At 37.0% G+C, this 20895-nt stretch overlaps 1 protein-coding gene across 6 annotated transcripts in view; it reads right to left on the reverse strand.

Moving 5' to 3' along the window:
• The window catches only part of LOC115255085 (proton-coupled zinc antiporter SLC30A2), a 150292-nt gene that overhangs the window by 36274 nt on the left and 93123 nt on the right, over positions 1-20895 (reverse strand). For all 6 annotated transcript variants that reach the window (XM_062850201.1, XM_029852866.2, XM_029852864.2 and 3 more), the window contains 2 exons: positions 3324-3428; positions 2834-2954 (listed from right to left, as the gene is read on the reverse strand). In XM_062850201.1, coding sequence (XP_062706185.1) covers positions 2834-2954; positions 3324-3428 — 226 coding nt within the window. The remainder of the gene's footprint in view (positions 1-2833; positions 2955-3323; positions 3429-20895) is intronic.

Here is a 20895-nt window from a genome sequence, read left to right on the forward strand (position 1 = left end):
AGTTCTTATAATCAATCATCAGTGTAAGTACATAAATACAACTACTTTCAAAGCAGTCTTCAAAAGCAGCCTTGAAGATCTCCTGGAGAGTGGGCCAGATTAATCTTATGGATGTTTTAAGCCTATTTAATCTCGGATTTGCAGAACAAAGAGCTTTATTGCTAAGTTTTATTATTCATCTTAGAAATTACTTCAGGATTGCCACAAAAGTATAATTGTTACTTGGGAAGGGAGCACTATTAAAAATTTAAATATCAGGATGGAAATGATTTGTGTTTTGTGGCCGCATCAATATAATAAAGATCAAATAGTAGTTGTTTTTTTTTTCACATGGGCAAGGTTTTTTTTTATTTTCGAATATCTACGCAAACATATGAAAAGAGATTATTCACATAAGATATACTTCTTCTTCTCTTCTTTGTGGCTCTACGTTCCCACTGGAACTTAGCCTGCCTCTCTTCAACTTAGTGTTGTTTGAGCATTTCCACAGTTATTAATTGACGGGCTTTCCTTGCCTGCCATTGCATGAATTTGTATATTGTGAGGCAAGTACAATGATACATATGCTATGCCCAGGGAGTCGAAATGTTTGGGTGGCCAAAATGTTTGGGATAGGCAACTTTTTTTTCTCTCACACAAAAAAGTTCAACATGCTGTAATTTTTCATAAAGTGCATCAAAAATTCTCAAATTTTGACTGCTTGTCAACCTATCATATATGCATCATTGGTACAAACTTAGGCTCGATTGGTTGATCTTTCGCGAAGCTAGAACAACTAATTTTTGAACTATCATATCTCAGAAACCAGTGAACCGAATTGAATGAAATTATGAACGTTTATCAACAATATATTGATACTTATTACGACGTTTTAAAATTTAATATTTTCTCACAACGAATAAAGTTATAGTGGTTTGACATTTTCACCCATATATAGGAAAGTAACTCAAATTTACAATATCACACAAAAATTACTAAATGTGTTCTTCCTTTAACCCAAATAGGCTCTAATATATCTTATTATAGATATTTTGAGAACAGAAGTAGAAAATCTTTGGATATCGAAACTAAAAATTAATCACATTGATTTAAAGAAATACGATTTTTTGAGAGAGATCCAAAAAGTGTCAATCCATCATTACTTTATTCAACGTTTTAAAAGTACCTATGTTTTAAAGCTTTTTCAAGGATTAATACATTGTTGATAAACGTTCAAAATTTTATTCAATTCGGTGCACTGGCCTCCGAGATATGACAGATCAAAAATAAGTTTTCTAAAAAATAGTGTTTTACGAGAATGGTTCTAGCTTTGCGAAAGATTAACCAATCGAGCTCATTTGTACCAATGATGTACATATAATAGATTGACAAACAGCCAAAATTTGAGAATTTTCCATGCACTCTATGAAAAGTTACAGCTTGTTGAACTTTTTTGTGAGAGAAAAAATGTTGCGTATCCCATACATTTTGGCCACCCCTTGTATACAGGGAATATTTGAATATTTGCGTCAAAATCTTTTCCTGAAAGATTGGTGACAAAACCTCCTCGTTCTCAACGGAATGACACAACCCGATGATCATGAAAACAACTTTTAAAGCACGCATCATCCAACCAATTTTCCGGCGCAAAACTTTGAACCCTAATTTGATTAATCTCGAATTCCCATGTTGAAAACAACTCCCCCCTCCTCCGCAAACGTACACATTCCTGCCATTCGAACGGAAGCCTCCCTTGTTGTTTCTGCTGGCAAAGTAATTACGTGTATCATTTCACTTTACCCATACATAACATCCTGAACCATCCCGAATCCGTAGCTTTTGGCTTCACCATTTCCGTGAAACGGGAAAAAATCCCTGTGGCCGTTTTGTGTTGTGTTTGCCATTCCTTGATAGCTTTTGACTTTTCCAGTTGAAGTTGCTAAGGGAGAGAAAAAAATTGGAAGAATCATCCAACCGGGGCAAAACTTTCGGTCCTCCTATGATATCCTCAGCTCGGCTCGCTTTCCGTCAGCTGCGCCATTCTTCTTCTTTCATCCGCTTGAAGAAAAAGTGTGGCATCATCTCCTTTTTGAATGCCCGTGAGCCTGATGGGGGTTGTTATTGTTGTTGTGCTGTAGTCACAGTCTCAATTTTCTTCTCTAACTAGTTTTTCGTTATCAAAATTGTTTGAGCAATAGTGCTGTGTGCTGCTCTGTCAGCTGGGAAGAATTTTCGGCTATAGTTGTATGCAAAGAGAGTGTAAAAATGGTTGGAAAGAAAAAGTTTACCCTCTAGGGAGATGAAGATATCTTGGGCCAGAAGTTTGGGTTGAATGCCTATGGTTGAAAGATTAAATTCTTCTTTGTTGTGTATGCTTCAGCTGTGTTTTTTTTTTGTAATTTAAAAATATGAGAGTTAAAATGACGTGTTTTTCCTTTTTATGTTACGGATTTAAACCGAATTATTTCCGATTATTTAGTTGCTTTTCAATGCAATGGGGAGCCTAATGAGCAAGTTACTCTATCCGATACATACCTAGCAGTAACACATCTAATAATTACGTTTAACGCTTTGAAAAAATCTTCCTTCTCAACACAACAGCAATCCACGCAGAAAACTTCTAGTAAACGATCCATCTTAACAATAAAATAAAAACCATAATGGCCAGACACTATCGGCCAATTTTATTACAGTTTAATAACAATCAACTCATTTTCAACGGCAATCTAGATGTTGCACTCGAGTAAGCTGTTTTTATCGCTCTGCTCTAGTAGTGCTGTCCGGCGCCTCCGCCCGAAGAAGAGCAGCTGTATAATAAAATAAAAGTAGATGAGCAATTTGCGTTACACCTTACCTCTTGGTCGACGGTCTCGCGGCAACCCAGAGTGCGAACAGCGATATCATAAAGCTGGCCAGGTCGGCTAATAGATGTGCTGCATCTGTTGCTACTGCCAGACTGTTGGAGTAGATACCACCTACGCGGAGCAAGAAGACACAAGTACAACACGTTAGCCGGGGGCGGCAAAAAAAAGCTGTTCGGGCGTTTGATGAGAAAGTGAAGCAAAAACTAACACCTTCGCAGTGACAAATTGCGCTATCAATTTGCGCGGGGGTCGGGCAGGAGAAAAACGCCGATGCTTATGACGTATACGTGGAAACGTTATAACACCGGTGGCGTCCTGAATGAATTGCATTTCTTCGGAATTATTACAAGCTTCCAAAGCGGAGCGTTTATTAATTTTGAGTGCAGCGAAGTGAATATTAAGAGTTTATTGTGAGAGACGAGTAAGCGCACAACTGAAAACAGGGAAGACACCACGTAGTCGAACAAAATTAACAGTTACCTACGATCTCCGCTATCATGAAGATGATGCACAGCACGCTCGCTAAAATTAGTTTCTTCCTGGCAATTTTGTCAACTCCATCCATCCGGGGCCGGTGACAATGCGCTGCAAAGAGACAGAGAAAATGCTTGTGAAAACCTGGTTACCCGCTGAGGGATATTGACGTTGACTGACAATTTGCTGTTGCGGGAGCAACGAGGCGAGACAATAATGTTGAACGTTTTTGTAGATGCAACTGGGATATTTTTGTCAACATAGAACTGAAATAATTGCAAGCTGTACCACTGGTTCTGCGAATTCGTTTTTGTGCTCCAATAGACGTTTGTGGTCAACACTTTTTTGTAAAATCCTGTTTTTGATAAATTATCAATATACTGCTGTTTCTACAAGACATCATCCTAGTCACAAATTTGACAGGCTTAATACCCGATATTCTTAGAACTAGTCGTTGAGTTGGACATGGACATACTTCATCCAAGCTATCAATTTCTTGATAACGTTAGCTTTCCCGAAGAAGTTTTGTTTTTAGCTTTTAAGGGGACGACTGTTACTTTAACTGAAAACTTTTAGTGGCTACGCAGTCTTTATTCTTAAAACGGGTTTATTGTTTACCCGTTTTAAGAATAAAGACTGCGTAGCCACTAAAAGTTTCCAGTTTTGTTTTTAAATTTTTGTTTCTGTGTATTTTAACTTATGCTAATTCTACACTTACGCCAAAGCAGTGTAAAAACTTGTGGTTCATCATCCGCAGCTACACAATATCCAAAAAATGTGTGGTTGAAATCCTGAATAAAAGATCTGAATCAATTTCTGGAAGAATCTCCAGAGGAGTTTCAGGGGAAATTCGTTGAGGTTTTTCTAGAGAAATTCCCACAGGAATTCATGAAGGAATATCTGTAGGAGTATTTTTTAAATCAATTTTCTGATAAATTTCTGAATCTGCTCTTGAAGCAGGTTCTGGAAGAATTTCAGGAAGAATTTCTGTAGAATGGCCGGAAACATTTCAGTAAAAATTTGTAGGGGTAATTCTAGGAGAATTCCTAGAAAATTTCTTAAACAAATGTTTATAGCAATTTGTGAAGGAATTCCTAAAGGATTTTTTTTTGGTAATATGCCGAGAAAGAATCACCGGCAGAATCGAAGATATATTTCTAAAAAATTTCCAAGAGGGATGCCTAAAGAAATTTGTAGAGGAATTCCTGGCGATGTTTTTAGAGGGAGGAACTCCTGAACAAATGTCTGGTAGAATTTTTAGAAGAATTCGTTTAGTACCTGCTTAAGAAATTTATAGATAATTCCTAGAAATAAAATCTGGAGGAATTTCTAGAGGAACTCTCGGAAGAATTAGTAGAAGAGTTCCTGGGAGAATTACTAGAGGAATTCCTGGAAGAATTTCTTAAAGACTTCTTGATAAAAAAAAAAACAAAGGAATTCTTGGAGGAAATTCTAGAAATTCCTATAGAAAATACCGCAGAAAATATGTTGCAGAATATCTGAAAAAAAAATTTTGAGGTATTTCTGGAAGAGGTCCTGGATGAATTTTGAAGCCATTCCCGCAGAAATTTCTTGAGAATTTTTTGGAGGAATATCTTGAGAAATTACTAGAAGAATTCCTTGAGGAATTCCTGGATGAATGTATTGGGGGATTCCTGCAGAACTTCTTGGAGGGACTTCTTGAAATTCCTTGAAACTTTTGGGAGTTCCTAGATAAATTTCTGCAGAAATTCTAGAAGAATGTCTGGCAAAATTCCTTAAGGAATTCCTGGAGATTTTGTTGGAGGAGTTCCTGGATCATGGAGAAATTTCTCAAGGAATTCCTGAGGGATTGCTTGAGAAATTCATGTTCCAATTTCTTGATGAGCTTTTTTCATTCTGTTCTAGCGGAATTTCTGGAGGCATTCCTTGAGAAATTTCTGGAGGGTTTACTTGAGAAAATTTCTGGAGATATTTCATGGAGGAATTTTTAAAGCAATTCTTGGAGGAATTCCTAGAAGAATTCCTGGAGGTAGTTTTAGAAAAAATTGTGGAGGAATATCTAGATGAATTCCAGGAGGAATTAAAAAGAAAGTATTCTCGCAGAAAATTTTTTGAATTTCTGGAGATTTTTCTGGTGCAAAAAAAAATTTGGAGTAATTCCAGTAAACTTATTTTAGAAGTTTTCCTTGAGCAGTTTATAAAGGAATTACTTGAAGAGTTCCTAAAGAAATTTCAAAATGAGTTCCTTGACCAATGTATAGAAAACTCAAAGAGGAATTTCTGAAGATATTTCTGGAGCAATTTCTAGAAGAAATTCTTGAACAATTCCTGAAGCAAATTCTAGAGGTATTCGCTAAATCCTTGAGAAGTTCCTAGAGAAATTTCTTTAGAATTTACGGAATTTCTGGTTGCATTACAAAGCGAATTTCAGGAGAATTCATGGCAAAACATCAAAGGGAATCCCTGAAGAAATTTCTAGAGAAATTCTTGGATAAATTTCAAAAGGAACTTCTGGAGCAATTTATAAAAAAAACTTCTATAGTAAATTTCTATAGGAACTCTTTGAGTAGTTTCTGGAGAAACTTTTTCAGTAATTTCTAGAGAAATTCCGGTAGGAATTCTCAGAGAATATTCTTGAGGAATTCTCACAGGATTTCCATGAGGAAATTTTTAAACGAACTTCAAACGAATTTCTGAAGGAAATTCTGGAGAAATCTTCGAACAAGCTTCTGAAGGAAATCCTAAAGTAATTTCTAGAATAATTCGTAAAATAGTTTCAAGATGAATCTTTGGAGTAGCATATACAGGAATGGAATAATTTCTAGAGAAACTACTAAAAGAATATAAAGAGAAATTCCTTGACAAATTTGTAGAAAAACTCCTGGATGAATTTATAAAGACACTCCTGGTAGAATTTCTAGGGGAATTCCTGAAGGAATTTCTAGAGAAATTTCTGTATAAGCTCCTTAAGGATTATCCCAGCAAATACCTAGAGGAATGCTTGGAGGGATTTCTAGAACAGTTCCTGGATGAATTTTTGAAGCAATTTCTGGAATTCCATATGGGATTTCTGGAAGAATATCTAAAGGTAATCCAGGAGGAGTTTCCCAAGGAATATCTGGAGGAAATTGCAGCGGAATTTATAGAAGAATCCCTGAAGAAATTTTTGGAGACATTCCTGGAGGAAATTCTTGAGGAAATTCCTGTGGGGAGTTCCAGAAGGAATTTCTTAATGGATTCCTTGAGGAATTTCTAGAAAAACTCCTAGAGAAATCTCTAGAGGAATTCCAGAAGGAATATATAAAGGAATTGTTGCACGAGTTTCTCTAGGTATTTATGGACGTCTTTCCAAAGCAATTCTGGGATGAATTCCAGGAGAAATTTCTAAAGGATTTCCAATGAAGATTCCTAGCAGAATTCGTGGAAGAATGTCTAGGGAATTCCTTGAGGAATTTCTGGAAGAATTCCTATGGGAGTTTCAAGAGGAAATTTTGGATAATTTTCTAGAGGAATTCTTGGAGGTATTTCTGGAGGAATTTTTGGAGGAATTTCTGGAGGAATTTCTGGAGGAATTTTTGGAGGAATTTCTGGAGGAATTTCTGGAGGAATTTCTGGAGGAATTTCTGGAGGAATTTAGAGAGAATTATTGAATGAATTTTCTTGAGGAATTTTTGAGACATTTCTACAGAGCTTCTGTAACTTCTTGATTTTTTTTTGCGAAATTCATGGCGAGATTTTTGGAAAATTTTCTTGTGAAATTTATGTAGGAACTTCTGGAGCATTCTCTGGATAAATTTCTGAAAAAAAATCCCAGCGAGGATTTTTGGAGGAACTAGTGGAGGAATGCAGGAATTTTAACGGTCAACACCAACCAATTTCCGAAAAAATTGGAGAGGAATTTCTGGAGCAGCTCTTGGGGTTCGTTCCTGAGGGATGTTTTGGAGAAATTCCTGGAAAACCTATAGAAATATCTGAATGAATTCATGGATTATTTTTATATTGAATCCTGAAGAAAGTTCTTAAAGCATCGTAACAGGAATTTCAGGAGAAATTCCTAAATGTGTTTCGGTAAGATTTATCAGTAAATTGTTATTACATCAGAAGGTCAGAAGGAAAAACGTTTTGAGGACTACTGGAATAGTTTGCAGAAGAATTTGTGAAACAATCCTAGAGGAATTCATGGAGGAATTTCTGAAGAAATTTCTAGAAGATTTTCTAGAAGACTTTCTGGAGTATTGTTTGCATGGTTTGCCGAAAAAAAATTTGGATTTTTTCTTGAGAAATTTCTTTACGGATATCCTTAGGAATCCCTGAAGGTTTTTTTTTTTTGAGAAGTTGTACCTACATAGTAGAAATTTCTTTAGCATTTTCTGGATGAATTTCTAGATTGACTCCAAAGGGGATATATGCACTATGCAGCAATTTTGGAAAAATTTTGGCAGCCTCGTGGTCGTGTGGTTACAATCACCATGCTTCACATCGCCCACTTTGGAGTAGAAGCAAGAGTAGAAGTTCGATTTCCGCTCTGGGAGATGTATTTTTTCGTGAAAATAATCTCTTCTTCGTACCCACTGCATGATGCATGATTCGTGTGTCAGTTGTCTAGAGATAAGTTTCATTGCTTCAGATAGTGTACACTGTCCATATCTCTTTTTAAATATTATTTCTGAAATTTATGAAGCAGCTCATGGAGGAATTCCAGGTGGAAATTTCTTTGAAAGCTGTTCGTATAGTGATCTCTGTAGATATCTTTTCATAAAATTCTAGAGAAAGCCCTGGAGAAATTTATAAATAGATTTCTGAGGGACTTCCTGGAGAACCGGTCGAACTCCTGGAGAAATTTCTAAAGACCTTCCAGGAGAAGTCCAGGAGCAACTACTGAAAAAATAATCGGAGAAATTTAAGGGGAAAATTCTAGATGTTGAAGAATTCTTAGAAGATTTCCTGGAGGGATTACTAAACGATCTTTTAATAGGAATTCCTAAAGAAATTTCTGAATCAATTTCGATGTTGGGATGCCCAGAGCAAATTATTGATGCCTTTCCGAATTACCTACTTTAGGCGTTTCTGGAGGAGTTCCTAGAAGAATTATTAGATAAATCTCTGGAAAAAAAATCTAGACAAATTACTAGACAAATTTGTGCAGCACACTCTGGATCAATTTCTGCAATTTCTATATGATTTTCTGAAAGTATCTCATCAAAATATCTGAAGAAATTTCCATTTCTGCAGGAGTTTTTGAAGGGATTTGTAGTAGATTTCGTTAAAGATCTTCTAAAGGAATATTCCTTCGAAATTCGTTGAAGAACTATTGGAGTAACTGGTGTGACGGTTTCTATAAGAATTTTTGAAGAGATTCTCATAAACATTCTGGAAGAATTCATAAAAGAATTTATGGATAATCTTTTAGAGATTTTTTTAGGGTAATTTCTGAAGTAATTTTGAAGGAATTCCGAGTGAAATTTCAGAAGAAAAAAACCTTCAGGTATTTCCGAATGAATCTCTTTTAAAAGAACTTCTGAAACAATTCCTGAAAGAATTCATGAAAGTATTCTTAGAGGATTATCTTGAACTATTACCGTCAATGTACCAGTAGCCGCTCGTGTTCCAATAGCCGCTCACCGTCATGAAACGGAAGTTAATCGGCATAAATATGTGCAATCCTCCCCGTTTAAATGTAATTTGGCACGCACATTTTGAATATCCGTGATAAACACATTGTATTTTTGCAGGTGAACATCATTTCTATGCTCGTGAGCGGCTATTGGAACACGAGCGGCTACTGGTACACTGAGGGTACCTAGACGATTTATTTGAATATTCTTGGGGGAACTTTTGGGAAATTTTGATGAGAACTCCTAAAATTTCTGATTTTTTGTAAAGTTTTTGGAAGTTTTTCCTTTTATCTATTTATTTTTTTTTTTTATTATATTTGGAGAAGTTGCAAACAAATTCCCTGATAAATTATTTTGGACTCCTGTAGAATTTTTAGCAGGAATTTGAAAGGTTATTCTTTGGAAAAATTCTTTAGGAATTCCTGCAGAAATTTCTGGTGAAATTCTAAGCGAAATTTCTGAAAAAATACTGTGGATGTTTCGGAAAAATTTCCTGAAAAAGTTTAAGGAAAAAAATCTGAGAGTTTTTACGAAGAAATTTCTGAAGGAAAAATTTGAAGGAGTGGTGTGGGGTCGGAGTCAGTTTGACCTTCTGTTCTGTAGAATTTCAACCTGTTCTGTGGTTTAACTCAGCAATCGCAAACACGAAGTTGAGGGTTCAAAACGTTTTATTTTTCCTTCTTGAGATTGTCTCTCAATTTCTGAATTAGCCCAGATACTGGGTCTTCTAATTACGAGTTTCCCATGAAGAGGTTTTGAAAATTTTTACTGGTTATTCCAGGTTTCCCTTTGGAAATCCAGGAGCTATTTCTGAAGCAAAAACTGTACGAGTTGTTAGAAGCCGGGAGGCCTGAGGATATTCCAACAGCAATCCCTTCAAGGAAATCCTGTGCCAATACAAAAGGAATTCGTGAAAAATTTCCAATAAAAAAGCTACTGGTGGAACTTATTGTAGAACTTATTCTTATAATATTGCTTGGGGCAATATTCAGAGTAGGCTGTCCCAAGAAAACTATGTTCGAAATGTCTAAGTGATCAACACTAAAATGAAAGATAAGCATATTTGAAGCTTTTTTTAGAACATTTGGATTTACTAAAAATCATTTAGAGGTTCCGTCAGGGTGGTCTTTAAAAAATAACCTTCTTTCATGGAAATTCTCAAAAAAAAATATTTTCGTAGTATTTTTTCAACGTCTTTTTTTAAACCACAACGAAAAATTTAAAAGTATTCAGAAATTGAAAAAATATTACGACAATTTATTTTTGAGAATTTTTATGAAACAGGGTCGTTTTTTTTAATTACCCTGTCAGATCCTCTAAATGATTTTTTTTTTTTAGAAAATTGAAATGTTCTACAATGCGTATCTTTCATTTTATGGTTGAGCACCTTGACTTTTCGAACATCGATTTTTTTTTTGGATAGCCTATTTCAGAAGTAACGCAAGCAGAGTTTTTGGAGTCATTTTTAGAGAAAATCTTGGGAGAATTCATGGAGAAAATCCGTGAAGAATTTCTCAAGGAAATTGATAGTACATTACCTCACTTCCTTGATGCTCCCTTGATGATTTCCCAATTACTTAAATCCTCTAGATCCACTCGGTTTATCTTGATTACTCTAAACTTTCTTCGAATCCTCAACTTTTTTTATCTAATTCTTCCGGGCATTTCTAGGAATCTTTGGATTTTTCTTAGATTTACACCAATTTTCTTCCAGAATGTACATTTTTGACTCACTTTCAAACTTGCTGTTCAGAAATGTAATTAACTGTTGCATGCATACGGCTTCGATCATTAGACCACTTCAAACACTACGCTCAAGCTTGTGCTGTCCTTTAAATCGATAATGATTGCACAACCGCTCGACTCGCATGAAGAACGATCTAACTAAATCATCACAAACCGTCCTATTTCCGGCCAATGTCAAACCACTCATCACCCACTGATCCTCCGATTCGCTTTGATTGACCGCCAAACCGCAACACATACACCACCAGTCCACACTTCTGCTATGTTGCACCCAGGCCCGGATTAAGGATTGTGGGGGCCCGGGGCCCGAGCGGATGTGGAGGCCCTTCTGAGAGATGACCAAAAATGTTTTTTCCTTATTTTCGAACAGTGCTTGAGCAATATGAAAAATAAAGCTAATGTTAACAAGCAAAAAAGGTTTTTGTGGGGGCCCAAAAAATGTGGGGGCCCGGGGCCCGCCCCCCCCCCCCCCCCCGGCCCCCCCTTAGATCCAGCCCTGGTTGCACCATACAGCGCAGGGGAGTCCATTTGTTGTCCATTGCGAGCGCGCCTCTAAACGTAGGTGATTAAGCTGTTGCAAACTTCATCTTCATCATCGTCATCACTTGCTCTTTCTTCAGCATCCGCCGGTCGCCGTCACCACCATCCTGTGCCTGCACAAACATTCCAGTCATTCCGCACTTTTGCCAACATCGCATCGCGTCCGTCCAGTCAACACTCGCTCTACGCTCACACACAGCAACCAACAAGCGGCGAAGTCCTAAGCAAACAGTTCGAAGTTCGGGTTCGTCCGGAAAATGATTTATGAGCGGCAGTGGCAAAGTTTTCACGCTTTCCTATCATCACCTCGGGCCACCCGTCGTCGGCGTCGTCGTCGTCGTCGTCACCCATTCGGTTCGGCGGATCCTCCCGAGATGATGAGCAGGGTGCAGAAAGATGCGCGTAATCTCTTGCCAATTTCCTTGGCTGGTAAAGCGCACACTGGCTGACCAATTCATCGCGGAAGGCCTTCCGAACTCCGAAGGGTACCAGCCGAACTGTGTGTGTAGTGTGTACACAGGGCCGTACCAAACAAACGCGCGTTTCGTTCGCGTTGGGGAAAGCTTGTTTGTGTAACCCTTTTCTGACACGTCATTCATCTTAGTTGCGGTGGTCATGCAGCAGCAGTGTGTTGTCCCTCGGTTTGGCAAGCCAAGCGCGGAAGCTGTGTACTTCATCAGTGCTTGGCTGGGTGGGGACGCATGGTGGCTGTTGAATTAAGTTGACTATGCATGAACGGGAAAATATGGTGGTGAATATGGATGGACATCATAACTGTCAGGCGAATTTCCGTCATGGGGAATTGTTTTATCATCGGACAAAATGGGCCGTGGAGAACCGCAAATAGGTACATTGGGAAATTATATGACGCCAATGATTCTTGAAATATTATTTATTCTGTATTTTTATAAAGGTAAGAATATTCTTCTTTTTTATTACTGAGTTTTGGCTTTTTATGTTTAAATTGTGTATTATAAGCCTTGTCTTCGCAAAGAATCATAAATCAAGCATCTTATAAACAAAGTTTCTTTTTTTTATAGAAAAATATCCAATTTCAAGCGGCCCAAGATGAAGGTAGACAGGCGCACAGTGGCGTAGCAGGGGGTGCGATGGGTGCAGTCCGCACTGTGTCCCCGAATTCAGGGGGCTTCCAAATCAAGGAAGGTTTCTAACACTAGTTTGAATAAAGATCTTTAAATAGTGAAAGTTTCCTATAAGTATAAGTTCAACACTTTGCAGAACTGCTGATAGGTAGGGTATTGTACCATTTGGGCAGGTGTAACTATTTTGGGCACTTGCCGCTATAACTAAGTCAATTTCAAACCGCTTGATTTGAAATTTTGTATAGAGTTAGGCACGTACAGTATCCAACTCTATACAAAAATTAAAATCAATCGGTTTGAAATTGACTTAGTTATAGCAGCAAGTGCCCAAAATAGATACACCTGCCCAAATGATACAAGACCCTTTGTGGGGGCCCCTTCGTGATTATCAAGAGTTTTTTTTTAATGGGGCACATAGATGGCCCCAAAATTACAAGAAAAGTGTGTTAGAAACTGAAATAGGATTTTGCGAAATTCATTACCGATTTGGAGGTACAATTTATAAGCATTGTGAAAACGTTCCTGATATCCTAATAACAAGACCAAATATAGTTGTTGACTTAGCTTAAGGTAGCAGCTAAAATTCAGGGGCCGCATTTATGAAAATTCCGATCTAAACACATGTCAAGTCAAAACCGTAATAAAAATGGTTTGTCGATTTATTTTGCTTTCGTATGACAAATAAGCGCAATCAACGTATTCCAACGATTTCATCAAGTATTTCTTTCCAAGTATTCCTTGAAGGGTTTCTGCAAGAATTCCTTCGGGCAAGGTAAATACATACCTTGCCTTCGGGAATATGTATTACGCTTTATCAAGCAGTTACTTCTAAGACTTACTTTAGAACATTTTTTCATGGATTGCTTCAGAAATTCATCTGAGCATTGATTTTGGAATACTTGAATTGACTCCTTCAGGAACACCTTCGAGAATTTCTTCAGGAATTTCTTCAAAAATTTATCAAGGAATCCCTCAAATATTCCTTCAAGGATTATTTTTTTTTTGCGAATTCCTTCAAGGATTCCTTCAAGAAAACTTCTTCGGATCCCTTCATAAATTCCTTTATGGTTGATGTCATGAAGTCCGTTAACGAAAGCTTCAGATGAACCTTAAGGGATTTCTCCAAGGACTCTTTTAAAGACTTCTCCAAGAAGGAATCTAGCAGGAGTTCCTCATTGAAAATATCTATGATGAATTTCTGAGATCATGCTCGATCAGGTATGGCTCCTAAATGGATCCTTGTGAGATTTTCTTAAGAAATTTCGGAGGAATTTCCGAAAGAATTCTTTGAGAACTTCTTGCAGGAATTTTTGGAGGAATTTTTAAAGGAATCCTCGAAGAATCTTCTAGATGAACTCTAAGATGTATTCGGAAAGAATCATTGGGTATGAAGTAGTAGTAGAAGTACTAGAGGTACTATGAAGAATTACGTAGATTCCTGAAGAAAGCAAAGGGATTTTTGGAAGAATCAATTATGAAATGCCTATAGTATTTTTCAAAGAAATCGATGGCATAAACCTCTCAGCGTTCCTCTCAAATTCGTTGATGCAAATCAAAAAACAATTTCAAAGAATTCTAATAGATTTCCGTGGAGAAATTTCTGCTGAAAACCTTGGGGGAATTTCTTTAACACCCCTTGAGTGAATTTGTGCAGGAATCCTTTGGGGATGAATGTTTTCACTCTTGCAGGATTATCTGAAGGAAATCCATGAAAAAAATCTTTGTAACGAAGCTTGACAAAATCCTTGGAGAAAAAGATTTAGTCTTTTCTGGAATTTCTTAAAGGATTCATGAACGATTTGTGAAAGAGGAATTGAAAAATTGCCTAAGGAATCTTTGGACGATTTTATACAGCAATTATTGAAAGAATTACTGAAGAAATCTTTGAAATGCTTGAATAATGCTTCGTAAGAAATCCTTGAAAGGAATTCTAGAAAACGCATATAAGGCATTTAAAAAAACCCTTGCGGAAATTTCTGAAAAACAAATCTTGAAGGAATTCCTAAAGGATTCCTCTGGGAAATTTGCTCAAGGGGTAGCCCCAAAGGAATTGGTTCTTGAGATCTTTAAAAACAAAACTCTTAGGAATATAACACGTAACTGAAGAAATTGCTTCAGAAACACTTAGAGGAGTTCCCGAAGCAATCGCTGTAGCAACTTGCTAAGCAAATCTTGGAGGATTTTGTAAAGAAATCCTTGAAGTGATTCCTAGATGAATCGTAAAAGATATCTAAGAAAAGTTCTTGGAGTTCCCCATTTGGAACAAATGCTTGATGAAATCGTTAGAAAAAATCGTGAAGGACCTCCGGAAATCTTTAATGGTATCAATAGATGGAAACCTTGAATAATACCCAAAGAATTTATTGAAAGAATTCCAATAACATTTCTTGGACGAATTTCTGTAAGAGCTCTTGAAAAAAATCTTGCATTTTTGAATAGAAATTTCATTCGGAAATTTCTTTTGGATCTTTTTGAGTAATTACTTTGGAATTCCGTACAGGAATTGCTAAAGGAATATCTTTGAAAATTTATTTGGAAACTCCTTCGGCAGATACTCTGAAAATTTTCTTCGGAAATTGGTTTGGGAATCCCTAAATATTTTTTTTGCATACATTCTTCATTATTTTTAAAGAAATTCTTTGGCAACTCATTTGAAGATTGTCTCAGTTATTGTGTTCACAATTCCTTTGGAAGCAAATTACAAGTTCCATTTCTGTTACAAGTTTCATTGAAAATTCCTACGGCAATTCTTTTGAGAAATTGTTAAGCAATTCCTTTGGAAACTTCTTTTATCAGTACTCGGTAATGCTTCAACAATGGCTTTGCGAACTTCTTCAGATTTTTTTTTCTACGGAAATTTCTTTGGAAATTCCATTTACAACTTCTCATTGTTTTTTTGTTCATATTACCTTTGACGGAGTTATTTTTTTGGCAAAGCTTTTGGAAATCCTTCTAGCTATTTTTATTGGATTTGATCCTAAATTTCCTCTATAAGAATATTGTTGGGGTTTTCTTGGACATTTTTTTTTTTAAATAATTTCGGCAGTTCCTTCGAAATTTGGTTCGGTAACTCATTCGGAAATTTCTGGACAATAATATTCGAAATTGATTTAGGTTTTTATTTTTGAAAATATCTACAGCAGTACTTTCAAAGTTTCACCGCAGTCCCTTTGCTAATTTACCTAACAATTGCTTTGGAATTTTTTCAATAGTTCCTTACTAAATTCATTCGGCCGGTACTTCGAAAATTCTAAGAATTGGAAATTGAGGCGGAAATTTTAGAAAGTTTCTCTAGTAGAAAATTCCTTTGGTAATTCCTCTGGATATTTCATTTGATAATTTCTTACGGATTTCCAACTATTGTTACTTTTGAAATTCTATGAGATACACTCTTGCTAAATAAAAAAAAATAAAACAAGCATTTACAATGGAGCGGCCGAAGAAAATCTCAAAAAATTACCTAAGAAATTTCCCTAAGTCTCAGGAAGTTCACAAACAATTTCCTAAGAAAACCCGCAAAAATGTTGGAAGGCATACCAGTAGAATTTTTTGGGAATATTTCTGTGAGAATGCTTGAAAAAATTCTAAGATTTTTAACTCGAATTAGTTGAATCTTTGGAGAAATCGCAAAAAATGATTGAATAAACTAATAAAAAAATCCTTGGAAAAACTCCTGAAGGGGAATTTCAAAATGCCTCTTTGAAGGAATTCCTTTAGAATTTTAAATAAAGCCTTGGTAGAATTCTTAAAGCGATCCCTGGAAAAGTCCAAAAGAAATTATTGAATAAATGAAGCAAAGAATGCTTCATCCGATTTATGAAACCTTCGCAGAGGTTCCTAACAAGATCCATGAAGAAACTCCGAAAGTGTTTTTTGAGGAAATATTTTACTATATGTATATGCAAATACGCTCCTGTTTTCATCCTACTTTAAACAAAGGAATGAAGCGCTTGTTTGTTAGAAGTGGCACGAATGATAACAAAAATTACGTAATCAATCGGTGCCGTAATCGCTTTGTTTTCGAATAAGATGAATTTAGGATTGTAAGATTACTAAGGCACATTGAGCCTTCCAGGGATTCTCAGAGTTTTTTTTTAAACAAATTTTCAGAGGAATTTGTGAAAAAATCATTAATAAACCCTAGAGAAATTTATGACTGAGATAGCTTGATGAAAACTAAGAATGGTTTTTCAAAAGGTTTTTCAAAATAATTTTTAAAGAGTCTTATCAAAAGTCGCAATAGAAATTTTTAGAAGAGTCGCAGAGGTATGTTAGCAAAAATTCCTGAAGGATTCCTTGGGGAAACTACTGGAGTAGATGGGTCTTTGGAAGAAAATCCTACAAAAGTTCCCCTAAGAATTTTCTTCGAGGGACTCCTGTAGGGAACCATGGAGGTTAAGAATTGGATTCTTTGGGAATTTCTTGGAAGATTTCTAGGATGAATCTCTTGATGAAACTTTAGAGAATCTCCTTGAAGAATCCTTGCAAGTTTTTTTTCGAAAACAAGCGTTGCAGTAATTTTTGAAGGAATTTCTAAAGGAATCCTTGGAAGAAATTCTTAAGAAATCTTCAAAGGAACGCCAAGATGAGAAATGAATGCTTGAGGAAATGCCAAGATAACCTCGTGGATAAATTTATGGAGAAATGCTTGACTTCCGTGGAAAAATCATTTAAGGGATATTAAGAGGGTCTCCTGAAAGAAAGGAGGAATGTTTGAAGAAATTCTAAAAGGACTCCTCTTCCGTATTACGGAATTCTGAGGTAATTTCTTGGAAAAATATCTGGTTCCGAAAAAATCATTGGAGATTTTTTTGTAGTGGTGTTTTCAAGAATATCTTAAGAATTCTTTGATCTTACAGATAATTCCTCAGAGATATTATTGTTAGAATTGACTTTCTGAACAAATGTTTCGAGAAACACTCGATGAAGCCTTTACAAGAATCTTTTGAAGTACCCTGAAGTACTTTTGAAAACATCCTCGGAGACAACACTGTAAAAATTTCTGAAGAAGTGTTGAGAGAAATACTGAATGACACCCTTGCATTAACCAAAATTGTTGAAAAACTTGCTTAGAAAAAAAATCTTACGCTCATTGCTGGAATTCCGGGATGTACTTATCCTTGCAGAAATCCCCGAAAAAAAATCATGAATGAATACAGAACATAATTTTAACCTTCATTCAGTTAGTCGGCCACCAGTGCCAGCATCACTCTAACGCTGAGTAAGTCGAGATTTTTTTCAACGTTTTGTACAAAATACAACGGTGTGATTATTTAAGAGTTAGAATAATAGATTTACCATTGTAAAATATGTACATCTGTAATTTTCATGGGGGGGGAGGCACAAATTTGGTTCCGCACCGGGCCCCCAAATCCCTAGCTACGCTACTGCAGGCGCAGTTACTCAGTAGGGACTCATGCAAATGTTAGATTCGCTACACAAGTAGCAAATTCTAATAACAAGCTGAAAGACAATGATCCGAATCATTGCATGCCAATTATCAACCTGCATCCGAAGAATTTCCATACTTATTCACTACTGGGTTCCGAACAAACACCATAAACCAGCACAGGACAATAATGGGTGGAGGGTGTTCTCTCCATTCACACTTGCTTAGCATCATTTTCTACGGTTGAAAAGAAAATGCCATCGGAAATAGTTTACGTGTTCTAGGTATGACAATGAACTAACAATAGCGTTAATTTTCTTTCAACAATCTGCTAGTTTTCCGCTTGTCGGTGCCGTTGTTGCCTGGTGGAAGCAACGATTTTCCTGATGCCTGCCTCCTTCCGTTGTTGTCGAGTGAATAAGCAGTAAACGATTTATTCACTGGGACATAACCGGTTCCATACACGTTGCCGTTGTTACCAACGACGTCGACGACGGTTGCCGCAAGTATCGTCGACGTCGTCCGTTGTTGGTTTTGCCTTTTGCCTGTAACTCAAGCGAAACCGTACGGGCGTTGTTGCTGGTTGGTACCCACAGTAGGATGGTTGGTAGGAAAATTATTGCTTAATCCAAAGAATGGCTGCAGAGAATGCCATTTCCCAGCTCTCACAGTACACACCACCGGAGCAACAACCGGTTACCGCGACAGTGGTGTGTTGCATATTGGCGTCATTGTAACTGAAAATTAAACCAAATTCCGCAAGAGATTCTACGGTGCTGTGGGGGGCTCGCATACCTTCAGGGGCTCTGTGATACAAGCTGATGTTTCTGCTGTAGCATATTTCTTTTGTCGTCGTCATCCTACCGTGAAAATACGTTCCGAAATGAAGCTGTAGCCAGGTAACCATAGCGGTCTATCTATAACCATGCGATCAGAATCTGGAAGAAGTGTTAGCACCTAGAGAGGTAGATGCAAAAGATTGTGTGTAATGTATCTACAAAATGGGCGAATAACAAAAACTGTCCCACGAAAACTACATGAAGATGCAGGTGTTCATTTGTTCTAACTAAAATTTTACTAACATTCACTTTTCTTTTGCAGCGTGATCCTAGATAAATTCGGGAATATAACTTACAGACTAACCATCTGTTCATTGATTTTGAAGCAGCGTACGATTCAGTAAAAAGTTTTGACAGATAATGTCAGAACATGGTTTAGCCACGAAACTAATCAGGCTGATACGCGCAACACTCGTTTGTGACCTTAGATGGATTGAAGCAGAATGATAATGTTTCAAATTGACTGTTCAAAATTGCAGTCGAACGAGCGATTAGAAGGTCTGCACGCCAAAATAGCCAGAAATGGCACTATCATCACATGGTCGCACACGCTCATCGGCTTTGCGGATGATCTCATCGGCTTGATCGTTGGGCAGCGGAAGAAGCTTATGATGCTCCTCTGAAGAAAGAGACAGCGAGGATAGGCTTGAAGATTATCTCTACCAAGACGGAGTACATGATAGCGGGTAGAGACAGGGGCAGGCTTAGTAGTGTAAGTGCTAAGGTAATGATTGATGGGGATGTGTTTGAAGTTACTGAAGAATTTGTTTATCTTGGAGCACTTGTAATATGTGACAATGACGGATTGACTCGCAAAATTCCCATAGGACTTGTAGAAGAATTATCGGAGTATTTTACAGAAGAATTTCCGTACTAACTCCTAGAAGAATACTCGGAAGAACATTCAGAGGTACACTTCGACCTTTTTTTACGTCCGTTTATTTTACGCCAGATTGATTTACGTCCACTTTTTTACGTTCAAAATTTAGATTAATGTCCATTTATATCATTGCTCTAAATCTTGAATAGTTTTCTAAATATAAACATATAATTTTCAGTTAACACTTATGTGGCCGGCAGGGTACCCGGGTACCTTTTTCAATTTCAAATCTCGATATTTTAATGGTTATTGAGACTAGGATGTTGGAACTCTGTTAGATCTTAGAACTCGTGAATATACATCTATTACTGGGGTTGACCAAATTTTAAAGTGAGGAGGGGCAGGGGGAGGGGCTCCTGCATTTTTTTATTACGTGGAAGGCCGGCAGGGTACCCGGGTACCCACGAAATTGAAATGATCATATCTCCGTCAATTTCTCATCGATTTTGGAAATTTTTAGCTCATTCAATTCAGAAACTCATCATCTATCGGGAAAATATTTTGTTAGACCGATCTAATCACCGTGGTTTTCGGAAAATCCATATTTTTGGGAGCATGTCCTTATACCATATTGAAACCCACATTGTTAAGGCTAGGATACCTTAAAGTGTTTATGGTCAACCATGGCCGCACGGGAAGCGTGTTCCGAAATCACAGTTTCAAAGTCAACACGTTTTATGATTCCCTGTCGGTCAGATACAATATGCCAAAGCAATTTTACGATGCTTGGTACCGAAATTGCTACTAACCTACCGAAAATCCCGTATATTCTATTGTATAAAAACACGGATCCGGAAATCCGGATTTTCCGGTACCTATGGTGATCGGACCGGTCCAACCAAATACGATCTCGATAGATAATGAGTTTCTGAGTTGAATGAGGCAAAAACTTTTAAAATCGGTGGAAAAATCGCTGAGATATGATCATTTCCATTGCGTGGGTACCCGGGTACCCTGCCGGCCTTCTACGGGTGTTTTTTTGCTGGCCACACTACGGTTAAGTTCGACATGTATTACATTATGTATGTCTGCAAAATATTAGACTATTCAGCATAATTTAAGTAGAGGTCAAACGCTATTTCATGATGCATCGAATAAAAGTTTTTTTTAAAGCAGGCAACACTGCTAAACTGTGGAAATCTGAATATGTAATCCACTACGATTGTTGTGGTGTTCATGTTCATTGTAGTTTGAAGTAACGTAGCACATTATTATCAGAAAGTCATCTAGTGCTTGTCATCAGTACTCATCTTGAGTACATGTCTTTGTAAAATTTGGTTTTTCAAAATTATCTTTGCAACTGGCAACACTGCATAGTGTCAAACATCGATCAACACGGTTTCGCGAAAAGATAACGAATTCGAATGTCTAGTTAAGATTATGTATAAGTCAAGAGGCATCCTTTCAAAACACAGTAATTTTTAACATGATTATTAAACAAGGAGCTCTTGCAGTAGCTGGCAACACTGGTCATGCAGATTCAA

The sequence above is a fragment of the Aedes albopictus genome, chromosome 2 (genome assembly GCF_035046485.1).
Source record: "Aedes albopictus strain Foshan chromosome 2, AalbF5, whole genome shotgun sequence".
NCBI lineage: Eukaryota > Metazoa > Arthropoda > Insecta > Diptera > Culicidae > Aedes > Aedes albopictus.